The sequence below is a fragment of the Lichenostomus cassidix genome, chromosome 2 (genome assembly GCF_008360975.1).
Source record: "Lichenostomus cassidix isolate B80296 chromosome 2, HeHo_3.0, whole genome shotgun sequence".
Classification (NCBI taxonomy): Eukaryota; Metazoa; Chordata; class Aves; order Passeriformes; family Meliphagidae; genus Lichenostomus; species Lichenostomus cassidix.
This window is the reverse complement of record NC_139482.1, coordinates 82,650,637-82,672,546: the sequence shown is the minus strand read 5'-3', so window position 1 is coordinate 82,672,546 and position 21,910 is coordinate 82,650,637. Positions and strand designations below refer to the sequence as shown.

The window sequence follows — 21,910 nt, the reverse complement described above, 5'->3', positions numbered from 1 at the left end:
AACATCAGTGGGTCTTTACAATGCTCACCTGCCTATCTTTCATTCTTCAAACTACTTTTTCAGATCATCCTTGTCTACCTAAGTTTGGGGATAAGCAGAGATGAGAAATGGATCTTGGGACTTGGAGATGACAGTGTTGTACTAAACACCAAGTCTGTCTACACTGCCATGCTATTGCCTACATAGGAAGCCCACTTCATCCCTAATACACCTCTAGGATCATATAGGCCAAACACCACTCCTAAGGGGTTGTTTTACTCCTAAGAGATTTTCTTTTGATGAAGATCCAGAATGTGCATAGCAATCATACGGCTCCTGATACACCTGGGGCATGTGTTCAGATCCTCTTTGTAAAAACGGAGAAGTAATTTTTTCAATATACTCTTTCCAGAGAGGTAGCTTAGAGTTAGAAAAAAGGAGCAATAGAAGGGGTAAAAGTGTATGCAGCTTTACAGAAGAGACAAACATTGCAAGCACTGTAGTTGATATCTACAGATCATCCATAAAGCAGAGTATTGTGAATTGTCTCTGTTTCTGTTGACTATAGTAAATGTCTCACTAAAAGATATAACCCTTGTAAACAAAAGAGCTATGGGTGGAGAAAGTGGCTGTAGAAAACCTGTTAAAGTCAGGACATGGAAAATCTAATTTATTGCTGAATAATAACAGATGGAACTCATAATACTTAGAATATGTGCTCATATTGATATATGACTGAGCATTTGGCAGAATCATTACATCATCAGCAAATATAAAGTTCAACTTTGCTGGGTCTGTATGATATTGTGAGTATATAAAAGAAACTTCAATGCAATGAAAAATCCTGTTTGCTTGGGTCTGAACAAAGACCTTTCAAAAATTTATTATTAATTTTTGAATCAAGGCTTAAATATTTTGTACGGTTAGTTAGTGGGAGAAAGGAGACATAACTCTTTTTAGTGAGTTGATAGATAAGCAGTTAATGAAAGATTTTGTCCAAAGTAAAAATAAAAAAATAAAGCATTAGGTAAGCGATCAGATTATTAAAAAGCATGTTTAAAAATGGATTTGTTCATAAAGTATGTCACTATGCATGTAGGAACTGAAATTTGTGCTCACATTTTTTATAAGAAGGCATCTAATCGTAAATAAAATGAAGATGCATAAGATGATGCACTCACTACTAGTTAGTGCTGGAGTTTGTGAGTAGGTTCTATTCCTAATGCTGACACCATCCTGCCGTATTACCTTGAATTGATTATTTTGCCTTCTGTGTCTCCCTTTCCACCTAGTATCCTTTACTGGATTTCCTTGGACAATAAAAATTTAAAGGCACTTGCAATCTTTCTGTAAATCATCCACCCTGACCTTCACTCTTACAATAACGTAAGAATGATGAGCAATACTTTTATTTGTGGGCAAATTCACGTACTTTGGTAGTTATGCCTTTACAGAACTATTTTTGTCATATATGGCATTGATCACAGCATTCTGGAAGTCAGTGTGCTTTTTACCTCTGTTTTTCTTTTTTTTTTTTTTTTCTTCCCACAAGCAAACCAGCATGGTGCTCAAGTAATATTTAGGCTTTTTTAGACCACTGCATGGGAGCTGGTGCATGCAGTAGTCAGCAGCATTGCTAGTCCTTGGTGTGAGTCTGGGATCCCTAAGAATAATCCGCATTTTGCACAATCATCTCTGGACAAAAATTTTAACACAACAGACTTTATCAATTGTGGATTTTTATCTAAGACAAATGTTTTCTAAAGTTATCCCAGTAAAAAATGAAGGATAAATGGGGGATCAGATATTGGAATCTGAAATACGAATACTATGTGTGTTCTAATATACATTTCTGGAGAAATCTGAATAGCAGATAACACAATAACACTCAAGATAGCATTCAAATTAATAACAATTAAAATAATAATAAAAATACCTGAGCATTTACTGATTTTTTTTCAAATCTGACTTCAGATAATTTTGACCTGGAACCACATATTTAATTTCCTTTCCTACACAGAATTGAAACTGTCTTTCCTGGGGAGAATTTCATGCCACAGCCGTGCTTTAGAAAGAAGATAAATAGTAGGATCTTTAATATTCTCTGTGGATGAAGATGCCTTTCCCAAAGAAAAGGTTGCACAAAAACTACTTGCACCTAAAGAAGACGAAAAGGCATAGGACCTGCTTGTATAGCAGCTTGTTAAAAAGTAATTTAACATTATTGCTATATTATCTGCTAGTATTTCTTATCAGAGTGGATTTGTCGTCTTACCCAAGATTCTGTCATTCTTAGAATTCTGTTGACCTCCAGTAGTAGTTGAAAGGTCCTCTGGTATAGGCATAGGTTCATCTGGATCATCAGGAACATCACTAATTGGAGGACTTTCCTTGCCTAATAGTGAGGAAAGCAGTATCAGTTAGTCGTCAGAGTAGCCTCATTTTCAAATAATACAAAAAGAGGAACTACAAACAAAATAAAACTTAAAATCCCCCCTAAAGAATTATATTCTTAGGACCAAACCTTACTTTACTGCAGAGAAAACTTCTTATGAATACAGGGCAATTACATTTTTTAAGAGAATGTATGCCAATGTCTCCTCCAAACTTATTGAAATCTGGACACATAGTTATCAGCCTTAGCATTTTGGATATTTATGAGACATGTATGTTTTCCAGAAGAAGGAAATGCTCAGAAGATCCAGTTTAGCCAAAGCAGACTGACAGATTACAGAAGGTTATCAAATGAACCTCCTTTGTAAAAACTTTTCTTTTCTTCATAAATTCTCATTGAGAGCACATTCGGATTTACTTCAGACATAGTGAAATCTAACCCACAAGTATTCTCAGGCTCCAAAAGAACTATCCCAAAACCAAAATTTTATCTTCAACTGCAAATTCAACTACAATGCTGGCAAGCTTCACTAATACCCACAGGTCAAGCTCTGACTGGTCCTTGTGCCTACAAGTAGTGAAGTGCCTGTAGCTCCCAAGACTTCTTATACAGCAGAATTCAGTAAATGCACAACTTCAAGGATTTTATTGTCTTTTAATTGCAAATAGGAAACAAACCCCAATGTCTTGTGTACACAAGATTTTGCAGACGAAAACAGTTTGGTGCTTTAACACATTGTAAATATTGTGGAACTGTTTTAACACTGAACACAACACAGTAAGAAAAAGAACTCTCTTGCTAAGTATTGTGCTTCCAGAAATGGTGAGATTTCTTGATTCAGGCCTCAGTCACAGCATACATCTCCTGCTCACAGTACTATCACTTTCTTGAAGAACTTCTTTTAAAGTGACTTCACACATCTCTAACAAAAGCATGCCTTGGAAACAACTACTGACGGAATTATCTAAGGGATTATTTTCATTGACTATTACAAAAAGATTAGTCTTTGCATTAATAGCAAAGACTAGAACAGATCCAGAGCAGGATTTTAACTCTGTAATGTTCACATAAGGCCCTTGTCTCCAAAATGGAGATGTTATCAAATTACATTGATGAAATCTGCTGGACATCCCATGGCAACTCGCACACCAGTAAGGGCAGTAATTCCATGGCACAAAGCCCTAGAAAATTAGTGTTTTTTTTCCTAACAAGAATTCCCTCATTAAAACACAAACATCAATTAAACCTGAAAACACTTACCAGAAATGGAAAAACTAAACCAAATATAGCTTACTTAAGTGACAGCCATTTAGTGATGTCAGTTACAGACTTGTTCTGAATGAAGTTAATGGTTTCCTCCCTGCCTCCTGGATGGATCAAAGAATTGTGCTTTCCCATCTATCATGATGCGGAAAAATGACAGGCAGGTTTAAGTCATCTTCCAAATTAGCTGGTTTGGGTTGTTTGCACAAATCTGTGTTTAAATGAATGAAAGGAGTATGTAACTGCATTTCTTAATGATACACCTATCAAACTGTGGAATAACAGATGAGGAGGAGTGTTGAGAGTGGCATCAGGTGAACTATCCAAAACTGCAGCCAGAGGACTCCAGGATGTTGAAGAAACAGTCCTGCACTGGCAGAGAGACTAACTAGATAATTTCATAAGGTCCCTCTCATATCCAGCTTTGGTGGGGTAAAGGTGGATTGCATAAATGGACAAGAGGGAATATGAACTTTACAACTAAGAAAAATAAAAGCAGGAAGTAAGTTCATTAAAACATTTTTTTTTTGCCATTCACTGTTTATGTCATTATTTAGTTATTTCTTCATTTTTCTGGGATCTAGGGAACTTACAGAACTCCCAGCAACTTTCCATTGCAAGTCCCACCCTGCCAAGTTGAGGTGTCTCTTACAGGTAAGATATATAGGTGAAGAAAGAGATGAAATATTTAAGTTTGTTCAATACATTTTGCCCCACACAAAACAAGAACCAAAAAATCCTGCAGGTTTAAGTGGAGGGCAAGTGGCAGCCTGGCAGCTCTCTTCACACTACAAGTAAGTTAAGGAAATTTGTTAAATAGTAATAGTAATCAAAAGCTTCCTGCATCTTCCAAGGATCAAACTGTGCTCCCAGTTACAACAATGGATGTTGATGCTTTGACTTAGTCTAGGCTGTGAATTTATCCTAAAAACCTGAAGACTATTTTTGGCTACAAACCAGTATAAACTCATCAGAACTATGAGATAACAGGCAGCAAACAAAATAATATCTTTCTTAGTGTGCAATTAGGCATCATACAATATATATTCTAAGTAGGATGCTTTGAAGATAAGTCAAAGCAGTCTTTTTGGAATAGAAACCTGTTAGCAGCAGAGTACATTGGTAGTGGTGAACTCTGGTTCACTAAATGGGTATTAGTCTTTTTCTTGTTAAATTAATACCAGTTTGCCCAGCTGGCATGAATCAGACTTGCCTCATGGACTTAGTGGGGCAGAAGCTGGAGACCAGGTATGCTTCCCTCTTTGCAGGAGACTGCAGTTAAGAAAACTTGGTAAACTTGACTTTAATGACCCATTTAATGTAATTTGATTTCTTCTTGTTACACAGAATTGAGAAATCCCTACATGCAAGAAGACAAGGCAAAAATAGTGGATTTAAAATAGATCCATTTATTGAGCTCTGCGTCTTGGATTCTGGAGCACTGTATTTGTATTTCATGCCTTAACTAGATCAGAATCATTACACCATGGTAAGTTGATTACTGCACGGCAATCTTACACATAGACAATCTCACTAACATTCTTTTGCCCATGAATTTAGAAAAGGAAGGGCAGTGGGGAAAGGAGGGAACGCTTTCCCTTTTAATTTCAAACAGAAACAACAACTGTCGAGAACAACTGGAAAAAAGAACCACAGGAAAAGGAGGTAAAACACCCCTGCCACCAACACCTAGCAGCCAGTGCTGGGGAGAATTATTTAAATGTCACATAACAGAGCAAACTAGCCTAAGAAGTGAGGTATAAAAAATTATAATCTAATCTTGGGGTGGAGGGGGTTGTCTTTTTGTACTTTTAAAATTAATTATTTTAAAGAGCCACCTTAGCTGTAGAATTGAAGTTCTGTTCCTGGCACTGCCACTGATTTGTGGTGCTCTTGGTTAAGTCATATGTACAAAGAATTTGAACTGCAGGCTGTAGCAAACATTCCTTCATTTCAACCTGCATCTCTGAAAGACAGTCTCAGATTTCTAACAGTGCCACTTCTGTATAAAAATAGTCAGAGAAGAGCCTGACCTATCAATGATGCCTGGCAAGACTCTCAACTTCTCTCTATTTGAGTTTCCTCATCTCTGCCTGAGAAATATAGTTGAAGCCACAAGAAAAGAGAGGAAGGGAAAAAACTGCCCAGTTCAATAAGACTGTAGTATCATTTATTTCTGTGAGAGTCCTTAGCCTTGTGTTCCTTTAACACTTACATCTAGCTCTGAGAGTGATACAGATCATGCCAGAATGGTGCTGCTGGTGCTACGACTGTTGAAAAGAAAGCCAGGCCAGGATTTCTTATAGAACTCTCATTCCCTATCCTTTCACAAACTAATGTTGAGTGTGTATATACTTAATACTGAAGGTTTCTTCTTCCTGCTCTTGCAGAGCACAGCACAGCCTGGTTTGTGCTAGGGGATCTATCAATGTTAGATGTGGAAACATTTGTACAGTTTTTTCACCTTCCTTAACTGTTAGGCCCTCGAACTGAGAGAGAAAGACAAAAAGAAAAAAAAAAAAGGCAGGAAAAATTCTGCTTGTTAAGTGAGATATTATCTGTATTTTCTGACTCTCTTGTATGGGTGCCGGATACCGTTTGGTTAAATGTATGTCAGCTCTCTCCTCATTTCAGAACTGCAACTGCTTGTCTCATGAAATATCACTTTCAGGAGAAAAATAAAAAGTGTGAACTCTGTGCTAGTCACACAGTATTTCAGTTCCTCTAGGAGTCAGCCATGCCTGGATTCCCGGAGGCGGGAATGCCTGTGTGCACACAGGGTTTGGCTCACTCACATTAGTTTAATACTCTCCTGGCCTGGATGGTCCCTGCCACACCTGAGTCAGCTGCAGCTGCGTAAAGCACGAGGCTGCAAAATACCACATTTGAACTGGGGCGACTGCTTCTAGAGACCTTCTTATTTCAGGGTTGAAAAACAAAACAAAAAGCCCCAAAGAAACACACCAACCCAAATTTATTTTAAATTTATTTTTTAAAAAACACAATCAAGTGTGCTCGTGAACCAAATCACTTAATTCCATAGGCCCAGAGAGCAAGCTACACCTGATGAGGATTACTCGTAAAATAGGAGAAATAAATAAGTGTTTTACAGTTGACAGGACAATCTCATACTCCTGAAAGTGTGCAGTCTTTTAACTGGTTCCCAAGGTATAGCAAGGTTCCCTCATCACGCAAGGAAGCATCCCAGAAGCACATAGGACCCCAAGAGAACACAAGGGGAAAATTCCCTTCTGGATTCACCAACCTATGAGAAGGAAGTAGGTAACATCCCTGTACCTTCAGATCCTCTGCTTTTGAGGTCTAGTAAAAGTTTACAAAAAACCAGTATCTGTGGAACCTAATCTGACAAACATTTGTTTCCAGAAGTGAGCTCCCACACAAATCTTATCATAAATGAAAGTAAATTAGGAAGTTCTTTCTTCGGTCAGTTGTTCATAAATCCAACTAACAACCCAATGCAAGTCACAGCCTCTGCTCACAGAAACTACCAGATGTTCAGTGACAGAAATGGTAGGAAGAGTTCAAAGCAGACTTTTTTTTTCCTTTTATCTGCTTTTGTAGGTCTCTCTTTTATCAGAGGTAATTTTCAAGAAAACCCTCTCTCATCACAGAATAGTGCTGTTGCATGATATGCTAGAAAAGCTAAAAGGCACAGAAAAATATCACAGTGGTTCAACTACTGAAAACTTAAGAGAACTACAAATTATATATCACCCATTATGTACATGTTTACATATGTACAAGTATTCAAAATGGCAAACATTCTTGTCTTGCAAGTTTTTCCTCTGAAGGGGAGAGGCAGACTGCAAGGAGTGCAAAGTGTTTGATCGACCAATCCACCCCTTGACTCGAGGCAGCATCTCCCATGCTGCTACTCTTCACGTCAAAACAAAAACAAGCAATGCTCTAGTAAGAAGCAGCAGGTGCAAAGCTCAAATTCACACCGTTGTAAAGAATACCACAATGCTTAGGTGTGGGTATCCAGGGTTGTTTGTGCTGCTGCAGAGGAAGAGGAGGTCATTGTTTCTGCCTGAAGGAGCTCACACAAGTAGGGAAGGGTTTCTGCAGCAGGCAGAGGAGCTGAATTCAAATCATGGTGCCTCTCAGTGCTCCGAGCAGACCCACAGTGAATAAAGGACTAAAACCCCACTATTTTTTATGCTAGGGCCTCACATGCTTCAGGAACAGCATGTATAGGACAGATTTTATTTCATTTACAAATTGGTTCAGCATGTGACAACACAGGAATGTGTAAGTATATCCAGTTACAATTCCAAATTGGTTACCTGAGGAGGGGAGGGTCATGTCTACACAGGGCTCACTAGGAATGACTTCCCTATAATAAACATAATTGGTAATCTTCTGTTGGCATGAAAGGCTATTATACTGTTTCTCTTTCAAACAGAAAATGTTTGATTTTCAACTCTTAGATGCCATTGAAAATTCTGGGTTCCAATTTTTCATAAAACTCAAAATTTTTAGAAAGGAGGCAGGGGAAAAAAAAAGAGAGAGGGGAGGAAAACTGTATTCATATATTTCAGGAAAACCCAGTGACCTAGTCACCCAGACTGCCCAGACCTTCCCCAGCTACCTCCTAGAGGTGGACTCTCCAGGTCCTGAGGCAGCAGTACCCAAGAACTGCACACCCAGGTGTCTGCTGTGAGTGGGCTCAGTGACGGGGCTGTTGTGTTCCAGGCTGAACACTAAAAGTGAAAACTGAAAGCCATTAACCGTTGCAGCTGCCAACATATTAGGGAAACTAGGAAAGACACTAACATGGCCTTTTTCAGCTGCAGAGGCACAAGAGTATGAATACGTGTTGTCTTGCCAAGCCAATTTTTAAAGGAACCAGTTTCCGAGGAATTTAAGAATACCCCCAAGGAATATCAGTATGGGGTAAAACAGCAAAATCCTATTCATGCGACTACAGGGCCAAGTGTAGAAACCTAAATTCTTTGCCATTTAAACACATTTCAAAATATTATCTTGGACAAAAACAAGTACAAGCAAAAAGTCTCATGCCAATCAGTTCTCCTTTTCTCTTTGCTTTTTTTCCCCCCTCCTTTTTTTTTTTCTGTTTCAAAACGTGTATAAGTAAGACTGAATGCTTTGGAAAAAAGTCAAATATCTCTATATGGTAAATACTGTTTGTTTGATTTTCATTAGTATTTGCCCCCTCCCACATGGTGAACTTTGTTCTACACATTTTATGTAAGAATCAGAATTTTGCTCCCAAAAGAAATGGTGTAAACATGCACCTGACCCTCCTTCAGGGGTATGCTACCACAGGTTTAATGCAAAATTACATCTATGCTTCTATATTCCCTTGACTTTTTTTATTTACATGGTTCCTTTTAAAAAAATCCATGCACCGTTGGGCTTGATATCAAGTGATATCATTAATTATATCTCAATTCCCACTCTGGTTTTAAAAAAGACCCAAAGCAATTTTATTGACAACAAGAAAAACATTGTACTGTGCTAGAAAGATGAGCAGGAATTTAGTATTTTCTTTGTAGAAGTATTTGTTAAGGACCTCACCTGAAACCTGGGACATATCTTGAGCCTCATCTGTTTCCATTTTCCTCAAGTTATCTGAGAAGAGAGGAAGAGCCTTATGTTAATGCAAAATAACACACACATACACGCACAGAAAAAGAAGAAAAAAACACCTCACACACACACAGAAGGAGAAAGAAGGGGAAAGGAAAAAAACCCATTGCTATTTAACTATAAGATTATCTGGGAAGAATAATGTATTTTTCTCTTTATTTCCTCCCTGCATACTTGCTGGAGTATCAGACTGGCACAGACCTTGATCCTTTGAAAAACAGCATTACAAAGATTTATAAAAATATCATTACAAGCACAGGAGGACCAAATTTGTTATTTATTGTTAATTTCCTACTGCATAATAACCCAAAATGCAAACTGACTGCAACAAAATTAAGCAGAAAATTAAATGGCCCTGGGTCATTGTAGGCACAGAATTCATTCTCTTGGTTGATCCATAGTTATGTTCTTTCTAATTTACTGAGCATGCATCGATGAACCTTGAGTCAGCTTGGTGACACACGTACAATCAGCAATCAAAAAACGAAGCAATTTGCTGAAGAATGTCTCATTTACCCAGGCAGGGCTGCATATCTGAGCAGCAACAGCCACTACCTCCATTAATAATGAATACACCTCCAGCCACGGCAGATGGGCAGAGCAGCAGCTCCAGGCTTTGGACCCTCGCTCGCCCGGGAGCTCTTCCCTCACACCGCACCAGCCTGGCGCTGCCGGGGGGGAGAAGTACAGCTCCCGAAAATAGCGAAACGAGCCCAGGAGGGAGAAGAAACCCATGCCTTCCTGTTTTGCTGACAGATGGCTGGCTCCACGGCATGGTAAGCGATACCAGGAAGCTCCTGCCCTCCGCTTGCGACACACCATCTTCCGAGGAGCCAGCAAGCAGTGACCACAAGCACCAGGGAGAAGCGTGTAGAGGGTTAGCGGGGTAGAAACAAAACTCAGATTCTCAATTGGAAGGGGACCCTGCAGGTCCCAGGGCTCAAGTGCCTGCTAGAGACAGCTGGTGGCCCCTTGGATAACAGATGTGCTGCCGGAGTAGGCAGTCCCTTCACAACTTGGTCCCCACCTTGGAGTACAGCGTGGGCAGCCGAGGTAGCCTCAGGTGGGGAGGGGACAAGGACGCTACAAGCTCTTTGTTCAGCCATGGAGGGTTAGGTCACATGGTCAGCTGGTGTGGCTGGATCCACATCCTACCAAGCAGAGAAGCTGCTCTTTGCTGTTCCTTGTAACTGAGATGCCTGTCCTGTGAAGCCTGCTCCTTGGAATTAAACAAGCGTTTTCTTGAGGGACAGAAGCAGAGGAGGATATAGTTCTAGTTCCTGAGAAAGGGTTTAACTTTATCCTAACATTTTTAGCCCAAGTTCCATGGTTATTTTTTTGCCAAAACAAGATATTCATGCAGCTATGATAGCATTTATTAATTTCATAAATTTTATGGTCTGCTCACTTGCTTCTGAATGTCAACATATATCTCAGATCCAGTATATTGCTGCCACCCACCTTCCTTACAAATCTTACAAATCCTGGCTTTCCTCACCAGGTCCATGCTAGAATTGCAAAAAGAGAGTGTGTAGACTGCAGGGTTGCAGACAGATAGGTTGTTGAGCAGATTATAGTTTATGCAATTTGGAAAAAAATGTTGGGTATTCTCACAGAACATCCTGGCTGTTGAACACGTACCCTAACACTGCTTAATATCCAATAATGCTCTGTCTTGCTTTATTCTGCACTTAAACTTTAATTCCAGACAAACTGTTTAATGTCTGTGTATAATTCTCAGAAGTTACTACAGCCATGCAAAATGCAAAAAACTACCTTTCACTCAACCATTTGTGTCAGTTCCTACAGGACTGAAGAGCTTTCAATATGTCCATTTTTAATAAAGTAGTGAGCAGGAAAAGCAGCTTCTCTTCCAGGAGGGAAAATCCTGTAAAGGGCAGCCTGCTCAGTTACTGGAAACACAGTGTATTTATGGTAGGTGGTAAGGTACAAGTGCCTTACTTCTCCTGCAAGTATGACTGAACACAAAGGAAGAAAAAAAGAAATGCCTGCGCATCTATTCCTGTCTTCTAGGGTCATCTGGCTACTATTAATCAGTTGATTACTACACTTCTTTCCAGAGGACAGTGAACGCTAATTAACTAATAAAAACACCTCAAGAAAATACCCACCAGAAGAGGGTCACACTCAGGAATGACCCATTATTCTGACTGCACTTGCCTTCTTGCTATTGCTGCAGCTTCAGCAGGACTGGGAGTGACAAGGAGAGGAGGTACAATAGAGAAAGTTTCTTCTATTTCTGTATTCCTGATTTTACCTGCCTTTGGCATGACAAGCCTTATGCTCAGCATTTCTGCAGCTTTAACCATACACTTCTCAGCTGTACTCCTTCCTACCTGTTGCTGTCATCAGGCAGAATTCATTTGGAAAACACTTCCCAGTGGAGAAGTCACACCTCCCAATTTCTTAAATGGAGAGCTAAACTACAGGACATATTTTCTTTTTTGTTTGGTTTGGATTTTTTTAATGAAAGTAAACTGGAGTACAGTTTGTTGTGGCGTTTTGGGGTTTTTTTTTGGAATGCATTTCTCAGCTTGCTTTCTGTGAGGTTGGATGACTGCCTGTCCTGCGACACACACCCTCAGACCTTACACTGATGACTTCAGGGTTTATCCTTGGATTAGGTGACTTTAAAACATTCAGCAAAGCTGATCCATTTCTCAGGGATGAAACACTGAGAGGAAATAGAGCAGGTGGAAAAGGGATGATGGAAAAATTTGTGTTCTCTCCCAGTAATTATGTAGAACAATCAAATGTGGTTCCTAAATGTAGATTAAGATCCAGAAGCACTAAACAAATTGATAAAAGCAAAAACAAAGGAACTTTAAAAAAATCCTCAAGGTCATTTTGAATCCCTTCCCAGAGGAAAAGTGTACTCTTACTGTATCTGGTAAATACTAACGAAATAACAGCTTAGGTCCTGTATCAGCAAAGACTATACGACAAGACACCTGTCACACCATGTCACCCCATCTCAGTTCTGCAATGGGCCACGTGTGGGTTTTGGCTCTGTGTCTGTTAAAAGGTTTTTCACACTGGTCTTGGGCTAAATTTTAAGTGCTAAGAGTAGAATTGACCCTTTTGACTTTGGTACAGTAAATCTATGAATAGGAAAACAAGTCCTGATTTTTCTCCCTTTCCTCTGCTGTAGAATCAGCAGAAATATTGTCTCTATCTGGAAAATAAGAAGACCCTGTGTATGGATATGAGGATTAGCAATAAAGCATCTATTTGATATCAATTTGTAAATTAATACACCTTTACAATAATTTATCTAAAATCACAATGTTTTAGAAATGTTTCTGACATAAAACCCCAAATTACAATCAGTTTCGATTTGGCAAGAAAATTATGTTTTGTAATTTTTCATTGTTTAAGTTTTACTTATGAATCAAATTTGTCACTAGCATGAGAATTGTGCATGACTTCATTGTCTTCAGTGCAGTCACATCTCTTTAGGTTATCAGCTAATTTAGGAGCCTGAAGTTAGAAATCAAAAGCTAGGTGGGTACCTGACTGAAGCAATCTTGCTCTCAAATGCTGAACATGCGTGTCACTCTCATTTATAGCAGGAAAGGGATTAGCACCTAGGTGATAACAGATAGTTCTTCTATTTAGGAATACAAATAGCTTCAAAGTTTGGCTCCTTATTACAAGAGCTACAAAATCGATAAAATTCCTTTCAAAACAGATAGAACTATTTCTTCAAGGCTGTTCAGATAAGGAGCTCTGACCTGTATACTTTCCTCTTCAGACTGTAAATACCAGATTCAGAGATGAAGCTACTATAGTCCTTTGGAAAAAAAATCAAATATTGCAACCTCAAACTAATTAATAACACACCCTGAAAGGTTATGTTGATTTTGTTTTAAATAAGGAAGCATCTAAGTCACCATGCTCACACAACAATTTTGGATTAAAGTTAATCAGCATTTGTTCCAAAGAAAATTTACGTTACTGATTTCCTTCCTTGCAACTTTCTATAAAATATACTTGTGCTTTTTTTTAATAATATATCAAAATACACCCATGAATCACTATAAGTACTGCTCCATTTATACCTAATGTAAAGTACTACCAGAAGTAGACTTAGGACCTTTTAGAATTCTAGGAGTAAATAGGAAGAAGTCACTGCAAGGTCAAGATTTTCTAATCTTTCAGAATTCGGAAAATTAATTATTCGCAAATACTGGTTTATTATTTTGTCTCCCATTTTACAATGCAAATTCAAAAGTAAACTTCCTTGTCAAGAAAATGAATGTTTAGCAGTTGTACAGTGCCTCATCAAGTGAAATAAAGCATGTGTAAGTATGTCAGTCCTCCGACAAACCCTGACCTCTTAGGATATTAAAAGATCGCAAGATTGGGCCACTGATGTGATTCAATGCAACGGCATAATCCAATGCCAAAGACTAGCTATTCTTTTTCCTCTTCCATTTTTCCCAAGCTACATATGTACTGACTTCTCTGGGACAAGGTGTGGGCCACACTCAGCACGATGGAGCCCCACTTACAGTAAGGAAATGAAATCACAAATGCTGACATTTGAGGAGCCACTTTGGTCTTACGCCAGGACATCTAAATTCAGAGCTGTCCTTCCATCTACAAAGAGCTCTGCCTCTGGTGTTGCAAGGAGTCCACAAATGTACACCACATTCAGCTGCATGTTTCCTGACATTTGTAGGTGTAGCCATACTGAGCAGACAGAAAAGTCCCTGAAGGAACACTTCTGTCTTGAATGCAGCCAACAGGGGCAGGTACACTTCCACGAAACCTCAAAGCAGAAAATAAGCACTCACAAAGTCTTGAGGGGAGGGGAAATAAATTTTCTACAAGGGACCTGGTGCTTTGCAGGCACTTTTGCAAATATAAAAAGCGAGGGGAGCATGCATTCCTCAGCGGTGGCAGCTCTGGGTTAACTGTGATAAAACAAACAAGCACAGAGGCAAACCCCAGCCTTACTTCCACAGCCACCTTGGGGAAGGGCCTGACTTGTAACCCCCACTTCTGCAAAGAGCCTCACAGCAGGAAAGGGACAGCTCACACCAGTCAGTGGAGCAGCTGGCCCTAATGGAGTGCTGCTATGTGAGCACCTCTCATCTTTGTGGTCTCTGACACATCCCATTGGCTCCTCATCACACAGGCTGCAGCTACAGCAGACTAAAACTCCAAACCAACAACCAAAACCATTAACAACCAATCCTCTTTAAAACCTAAATTGAAGCAGAGCTCCTAAAATGGATCCCAGATTCAACCACCAAAGACACATAAAGAGAAGTTTAAGAAAAAAATTAATAAGGAAAAGGAAGTTTCAGACTTAAAAACACAGTAAACACCTATAGCTCTCCTGACAGGAGAATTTGCACATTAAAAACAGTTTAGGAGTGATATTGTCATGTATATGTCATCAGTCTTCTGGGGTTTAAGCTGGGAGTTGCATCTACCTGCAGGATGATAGTACAGCTGCATTTCTAGTTGCACCAGAGGGTCTCAACCTAGCAGAACCAAGCCTCTTGTATGCATGGAGGTCAAGGAATATGGGGCAACAACTAACAGAGGAGGTGAACAAAGATACTTTTGTAAAAGGATTTAAAGTTTAGTGTCATTCTAAACCAAAGACCTAACATATATGTATATAAACAGACTTATAACTTCATGCAGAAATGTGCTACATGTGACTGAACATGCAACAGGATGACTGTTAAACGCGGGAAAAAAAGGTAATCTGTATTGTACAACCAATCTTCAAATACTTGAAGAAAACTGCTAGAATTCTACAAACTAGTTTTAATTAAAAGCATTCAATATCTCAGCAAGCAGCTGATAATTAGCTTTATTATTGTAATTTAATATGCTACACTTCACAATCTCTGTGAATGACTCTACTTTAGAACCATTTTAATTCTATTTTTAATTTCCGCCTCATCACACAGCTCAATGTAAATAATAACTAGCAAGGTGAGGGGTGGTTCTTTCTGAAAACTGAGAGTCATAATAAGCACTTCAATTTCTTTCTGTTTCTGTTAAAAGAACCCAAAAAAATACCTCCAGGTCTTTGAAAGAACTACATTAAAACAGAAAAAAGGTTGAGTAGATCAATTTCTTTCCTTCTGCACTAATTTTGTATTCAGCATTTTCTACACAGTCTAGGGAGATATTTAGTTTATTCAGTCATTTCTCTATTCCTGCCTAGTGTAAATTCTGGTTAACTACACAAATTCACAATACAATTATGAGCATACAGTGAAATTTCAATGGAGAGCTCCTGTCTGCAAAATGAAGGAAGCACTGTAATTCAACACACAAGATTAAGAAAAGAACTCTGCTAACAGTGCAGATGTAAAACATTTAAATGTCTGGCACATGTAAAATTAATTTCCATGTTAAGGAACAATTGTGAGGGTGTAAAAAAAGTTGTCTCAAAGATCTTACATAATTCTCAGTTCTCTGGGAATTCTGTTTCAAATCGCTGACAAATGATAAAAAGTGCATCTTGTATCATGTAGGTGTTTTCCATATGTGCTCTTCCTAGTGTTCTCTGTGCTTGAGCTATATTCATGTAACAATTCATTGCTAAAGGAGATAATAAAAAAAATCCATTCTTTTATTGATTTTGTGTGCAAATTACTGGACTTGATATCACTGCAAATATGAAAAAGGTTCTTCCTTCAAGTTTTTGAATTGCAACCAGAGTCATTATAAATTGTTTCCACAATATGAGAAAAATATGAAGGTAATTTTCCTAATTAAGGGCAAGTTTTATTAACTCATTAAACCCTGTCACCTTTATTCACTAAAAATCAAGCAGAAAAGTAGAATAAATTCACCAGGACAAAGAAAATGCACACACCTCCATCTTATAAATAAACTGACTATAAAAGGTGAGGGGTGTAAATTAAGGCACTCAATCTAAGAACACAGCACATTCTCAAGTGGCCATATAGAGCTCTTGGATATTCTTCCAGAGCTCTCTCTCAAGAGGAGGCAAACAGCAGATGAAAAACTGTATGTATGGTATCTATCTATTTATCTGACTTTAAAAAAAGCGTAGGTTGTCCTCACCACAGTGTATCTAAATATGCGACAGAGACAACATAAAAGCATTTCTTTATGTTGAGAATTATTATTGCCAAATATACCCTACAATATATCAGTAGCCAATTTATCCAAATTATAGAAGGTTTCAGTAACTCTGCTTCATGATCACGGAATTGCTTCCTAATTTCCCTTCAAACTGTTCAGACTGTTACGGATTATTAAAGGACATTACCAGCATGAATAAGCATGTTAGAGATCAGTGTGACTTTTTCCCCCTTAAATAAACCTAAAAATAACTCCTAAAATTAAAGCAAATTAGTAAGTTCCTCCACACTATATATTTCAGTTAACTCACTTTGCCTTTGCAAATATTTTGGACCCAATCCACTACGGTCAGTTCCAGCTTTATACTGCAATTGCTTTGCTGTTCTCAGTCAGTTGAAACAAGTGGAAAAATGAAGCGATTCAGTGGGGAATCAGATCTCTCTCTTACAGAGCAAGTTTCTCTTTCAGTGAGAAAGCTAGAGCAAGTGGGACCAGAAGAAGAAATGTAAATCTTTCACATGAAATAAGCAAAATAATAGAGAGAAGTGGACAGTTGCCATCATTTAAAAAATATGATTATTTCAGTGTGACTGCTCATCCAAACCTGCAGTCTGAACAGCCTTTGGAAGCATTTTTACAGGAAACATGCAGCTCCCGAACCTGCACAGTCCTATCCCCAAGAATTTGCAATGGTACAAACAAAGCTAAGAATCTTCATGTATCTTTCCAGAACTAGGACCTACTTTTGCAGCCACCACAGTGTTGGAAGTAACCTGCTTAGTGCAAAAACCCCTGCAATCTCTTCATGTTCACCAGCTCAAAGCATGGAGGAAGCTGTGTCCTGAAGGAGAAGGGTGAGGCAGAAGTTGTTGGGGTTTTAATAAAGATGAATTGCAAAGTACCTTAAGAGGTTACACATAATTCTATTTAAATTTAGGGAGCAAACTAAACTTTTACTGACTGCAGGTTGTAGTTAGGTTTATGTATAGATTACAGACATAGGGACAACAAGCCACAGCTGACCTTGGAAGCAGGGAGTTTCCCAGCTGAAGTCAATCCACTTTGCTGGATAACCATTGGAGAGAGAAAACTCCTGCAGCTACCTTGGGTGAGTGGAAGGTATTTAAAGCAGCCTCCTGTTTAAAAAAATGCCATAAACCTGACAAGACTGAGGCTATCTGCCATGGTTCAGATGGCATTCACAGTCATCTCTAAACGCTCTTCCACTCCAGCATGGGGCGGGGAGAGCAAAAGTAATCTTTGGATTGTAGAAAAAATACCAGTGAGGAATAGGTCTTTCCTCTTTTGACTCTTGCTTTAAGTTGCAAGCATTTAAAAAGTCCTCCCAAAGAATCATAGTCCTAGAAAAGGCTGATGAGAGTCCTTACAGTCCACTTCTCAATTGACATAATGTATTCCCAGTATTCTTTCTTCATGACTGATTTTATTACTTGCTAGAGAAGTGGCGTTTGTCACTTGGGAGGGGAATTCTGGGGGAGCCAGCAGCGCATCCTGCCCTACTCTTATAAGGATGACAGCATTTTCCAAAGATCCTGTTGTTACACTAAATTTTACTATTTTACTATGGGGGTTTTTTTGGTCTAATTCTATTACTTTTAATAATAATAGAAAACTAATGACTGGTCAAAATGTAATCAAGTACATATGTGAATCTTGACCAAAAAACAAAAATTACTATGGACCCAGCTCTTCTTGCACATAAAACAGGAGAAAAAAAGTCCCATAAGCCTTCAATGGAAGTTTTTCCTGACAAAGAGCCACACAATTAGGCTGTGCTCCATGACTTTCGATATCCTCTGGACTTTTTAAGAGAACATTGCCAAAAATTATCTGCCAGAACAGCATACGATTCATTATGCCCTTGTTTTCTGTTGCTGAAATACAGACTGGTCCCATTTCCTTGTTTTCTGCAAAATTGTGGCGTTAGTGTAAGAAGTACCTAAGCTCAAATAAAATATGTCTGGAAATGTTTTTGGCTTCATTTTGTAGTTATCCAATTTTAATGATGAGAAAGAAGTTTTGCATTGTTGTAAAACTCTGTGGATTGGTTATCCAGTTACATTTCTGCATTGCTATGTAGTGGAAGTGGCAAGCAGACCAGGTTTTTGGTATTAAGGTCCACAAGGGAAAGGAAAACTGCTACAGTAATGCTGAGATGTAGACTATTGCATTTTTTAATGGTACACTTCATGCAACACAAATGACAAAAGTGTCATTCATGTTTATATAAGGGAACAAGCAACCAGATAATTTCTGGAGGGAGTGCTGGGAGCTGAGGTGGAAAGCCAGAGGTGTATGACAAGCTTGTCTCTCTAATGCAACTCATGAGTATGGGAGCTACTAAAAAATATACCAAGTCACTTTGCTCACTTGTAGTTACGCAGCCACCCTGAGAAATACTCAGCTGGGATAAAGGATGCACACATGATCAGTGCCTAAGCTTCTCCAGTTGCTGGGAGCATGAAGGGCAAAGAGAAAAGAATCCTTTACCCTGTCTTCCCATCATTACATTGGCCCAAAGACATTAGTGATCCCTGTTTAAATATTAGGGTCCTCCTAATCACTCCTTCCTGACTGAATTAGGACAGTCAGTACAATTTCACATTATGCTTCTGTGTTCCTGTCGTTTCCCCTGGAAGCCATACCAAGTAGGCAGAGGACTCTTGCAAGGATCAGTGCATTAGGTTTGAAATACTGGATGCTGGGGATGTCCAGCACTGGACTTCCATTGACTTTAGACTGGTCAATCTTCTCACTCAGTGGATAAACCTGATTTCTCCTTGGCTTTTTATCTTACATTTACCTTATAATTAGGGGTATAATTTCTATTTCTATTTTTTTTTATAAACTTGCAGCATATCATGTTCTGAGTTTCACCTATCTTACACACACACAAAAAAAAAAAAAAAAAAAAAGAAGGAAAAAGAAAAAAAGCACATGGATAGTCACCAATACCAAGATTTGTGAGAAAATCTTTAAGGTTGGAAGCAAGTCAGGGATCATAGAAACATGAACTACTTAAAGTACAGAGCTCTCCAATATTTCTGAGCTTCCCCCCCTGCAGTTCTGCTATGGAGAGCAATCGTAGGGACATGTACTGTTTTAAGAGTTCTTGGTCTTGCACTTGGTGTGCACTTGGTTTCTCATGTCTACAGGCATCAGTTTCAAAGGGTTTGATAAAGGAGTAAGGCATACAGCCATCAAACTAAAACCTGGTAAAGCTTTGTTAAGGATTGAGGGGGTGGGGGCATAAGGCAGTCTAAGCAGTATATCCTGTGGTTTTTATTCAGTTTTTTGACCAACACTTATGAGTTAAAATCAAAGCAGAACTTGCCAATATCAGAAAGAAGTTTCTGCTCTGGAGCAATGAAACCTTTTAGAAAAGAGACATAGTATCAACTACTGTATCTACTGTTATAGTAACCCATGAAGAGGCATATTGGGCATTTTCATGGTAACATGGACAAATCCATTCTCACTTTTTGGACTTACATTTTCCCTCAGTAGAGAAGAGGACAAACAAACAAAGTTACCTAAATGCAACAATTTTTTTTGGAAAATTCAGAAGCTAAAGGCATCACATCTTTCATTTTTCTATTCCACTAAGATTTTAAACACCTTAAACTATGTAATTCAGTAGCAAGGTGAGAGAGTAGTGCCACAAGCCACTCAGAATATGCCCCTGCTTAGCTGATTCGGATAAAGTATTTCCAAGTATTTGAATGGAATTTTAGTAGTTATTTCTAAATGCAGCATATTAATATGCTTTTCCTTTACATTTCAATGATAATTTGTTATGTTTAATAGCAAGTCATAGTCCGTGGTACTGCAGCATGCATGTGAGTTACAACTGATGTGAGCAGTCAACTGAAACTAACAGAGTGTGTCTTTTAAAGGATTTGGACTTTACATTGCATTACAGCTCCAAATTTTAAAACTAAACCGTTAAAGTCTAGAAAATGGGTTATTAATTTGAATGCACAAAATATAATAATATAAATGGTTTTTTAGTTTGGGTGGGGTTTGGACATCTAGGCAGTAAATGCATATTGGTGAAACCTCGGTAGCATCCAGATATTGGAAGGAAAAATAAGTAGTCAAGAAACTCTAAATTCTAAGTTCTGATCCCCACACAAAGTCCTTTGAAAACATTTCTTGCACTCACAAGTGTAAGACTCGTTGAAAGGGGGGGAAAAAGAAAAAAAAGAAAAAAGGAAGAAAGAAAAAGTAAAAAGAAACAACATTATATTCCTCTACAACAATTTTACATAGTTTAAGCCAGTGGCCATAACAGTCTAAAAATTCTTGCATCCCACAAAATATCACCTTTTTGAGATAATTTGCAATCATACACTACACAATTTTCTGACACAGTATTATTAACTTTTAACAATTTTGTAAGCAGAATGCTTTGCGCAACGTCTGGCAGTGTTACCATACCTTCTAAACCAAGGTAGAAAGTAATCCAAGAAGTTATCAGGTTTCTTGAAGCACAAAATTAAAAGTTTCCTTACAACCGACTGCTGCAGTGGGAACTCATATCTTCAGACACACAGTTTCTAACTACGTGCATCTTCTTTAACAATGACTACAGAGCGAAACCGTCCCTTCACAGAGAGGGTAACTTCGCGGAGCAGGGTGAAAGAAACCCTCCAGCTGTGACACGCTGCATGGCAAGAAGGAAAACTTCTGGTGCCACCGCTATTCGGAAGTCAGCAACTTCTCTAATGCCGTTCCCCTCAAGCGCACTGGGGCTGCTAATTTTACAATTTCCTAATAGTTCTTACGACATCCGTACCTGCCTCCCCTCTACAAAACACAGGCACAAGCACTTGGAACGCGGGCTTTGAATGAATCGAAGTGCTGGAGCTGACTCGAGGAGAACACAGACCAATCCGCATTTGAATCAATGAACACCCCTTCTCGGCCAGCTCCTCATGGCTACTCATCTCTGAAATTTTAAGGAAGCGCTCTAAAACGCCTGGATTACTCCCGAGCTGTATGTGCGCCTCAATGTTTCCAAATTAAAAAAAAAAAAACCAAAAAAAGAAAAAAGAAAGGAAAAAGAAAAAAGAAAAAAAGCGTGTGTGACAGGGAGAAGGAGGAGAAAGGGATGGAATTGGATGGGATGGGATGAGCGGGCTCCGCAGTCTCCCACTTAACGCGCCCGGCAACTTCTCCGCGGCAGCATCGGCTCCTCGCCGCCCCTCCTCACCCACGCACCGCAGCCGCCCTGAGCTGACCCCCCGCTCGCCCCGGGGGCTGGGGCTAGCGCCCGCCCGGGACCCCCCGCCCCGCGGTACCTGCTACGCCGGGGCCGGGGCGGGCGGCAGCTGTGGCGGCGCGGCTGGCGCCGCTCCATGTGCCGGCGCTGCCCCGCGGGCGGTGGCTCCGCGCCCGGTCCCTCCCCCGCCGCTCCCGCTCGCCCGCCCCGCGCGGCCGCCGCCCGCTCCGCACCCGCGCACGCCCCCGCCCCGCCGGTGCCTGTGCCTGGGACGGCGGCGGCCCCCGGGG

General features: G+C 39.5%; 1 protein-coding gene across 11 annotated transcripts in view; it reads right to left on the bottom strand.

The window, feature by feature from the left end:
• IKZF1 (IKAROS family zinc finger 1) overlaps window positions 1–21,910 on the bottom strand; it is a 98,790-nt gene that overhangs the window by 47,597 nt on the left and 29,283 nt on the right. For 5 of the 11 annotated variants that reach the window (XM_085052203.1, XM_085052200.1, XM_085052198.1 and 2 more), the window contains exons 1-3: window positions 21,700–21,804; window positions 9,200–9,253; window positions 2,255–2,374 (exon numbers count right to left, since the gene is read on the bottom strand). In XM_085052203.1, the coding sequence (XP_084908329.1) occupies window positions 2,255–2,374; window positions 9,200–9,239 (160 nt within the window). In that variant the 5' untranslated portion in view covers window positions 9,240–9,253; window positions 21,700–21,804. Of the gene's footprint in view, window positions 1–2,254; window positions 2,375–9,199; window positions 9,254–16,685; window positions 16,709–20,836; window positions 20,958–21,699; window positions 21,805–21,910 lie in introns of those variants that run through there. The other 6 variants (XM_085052193.1, XM_085052196.1, XM_085052195.1 and 3 more) reach the window with 3 other exon arrangements.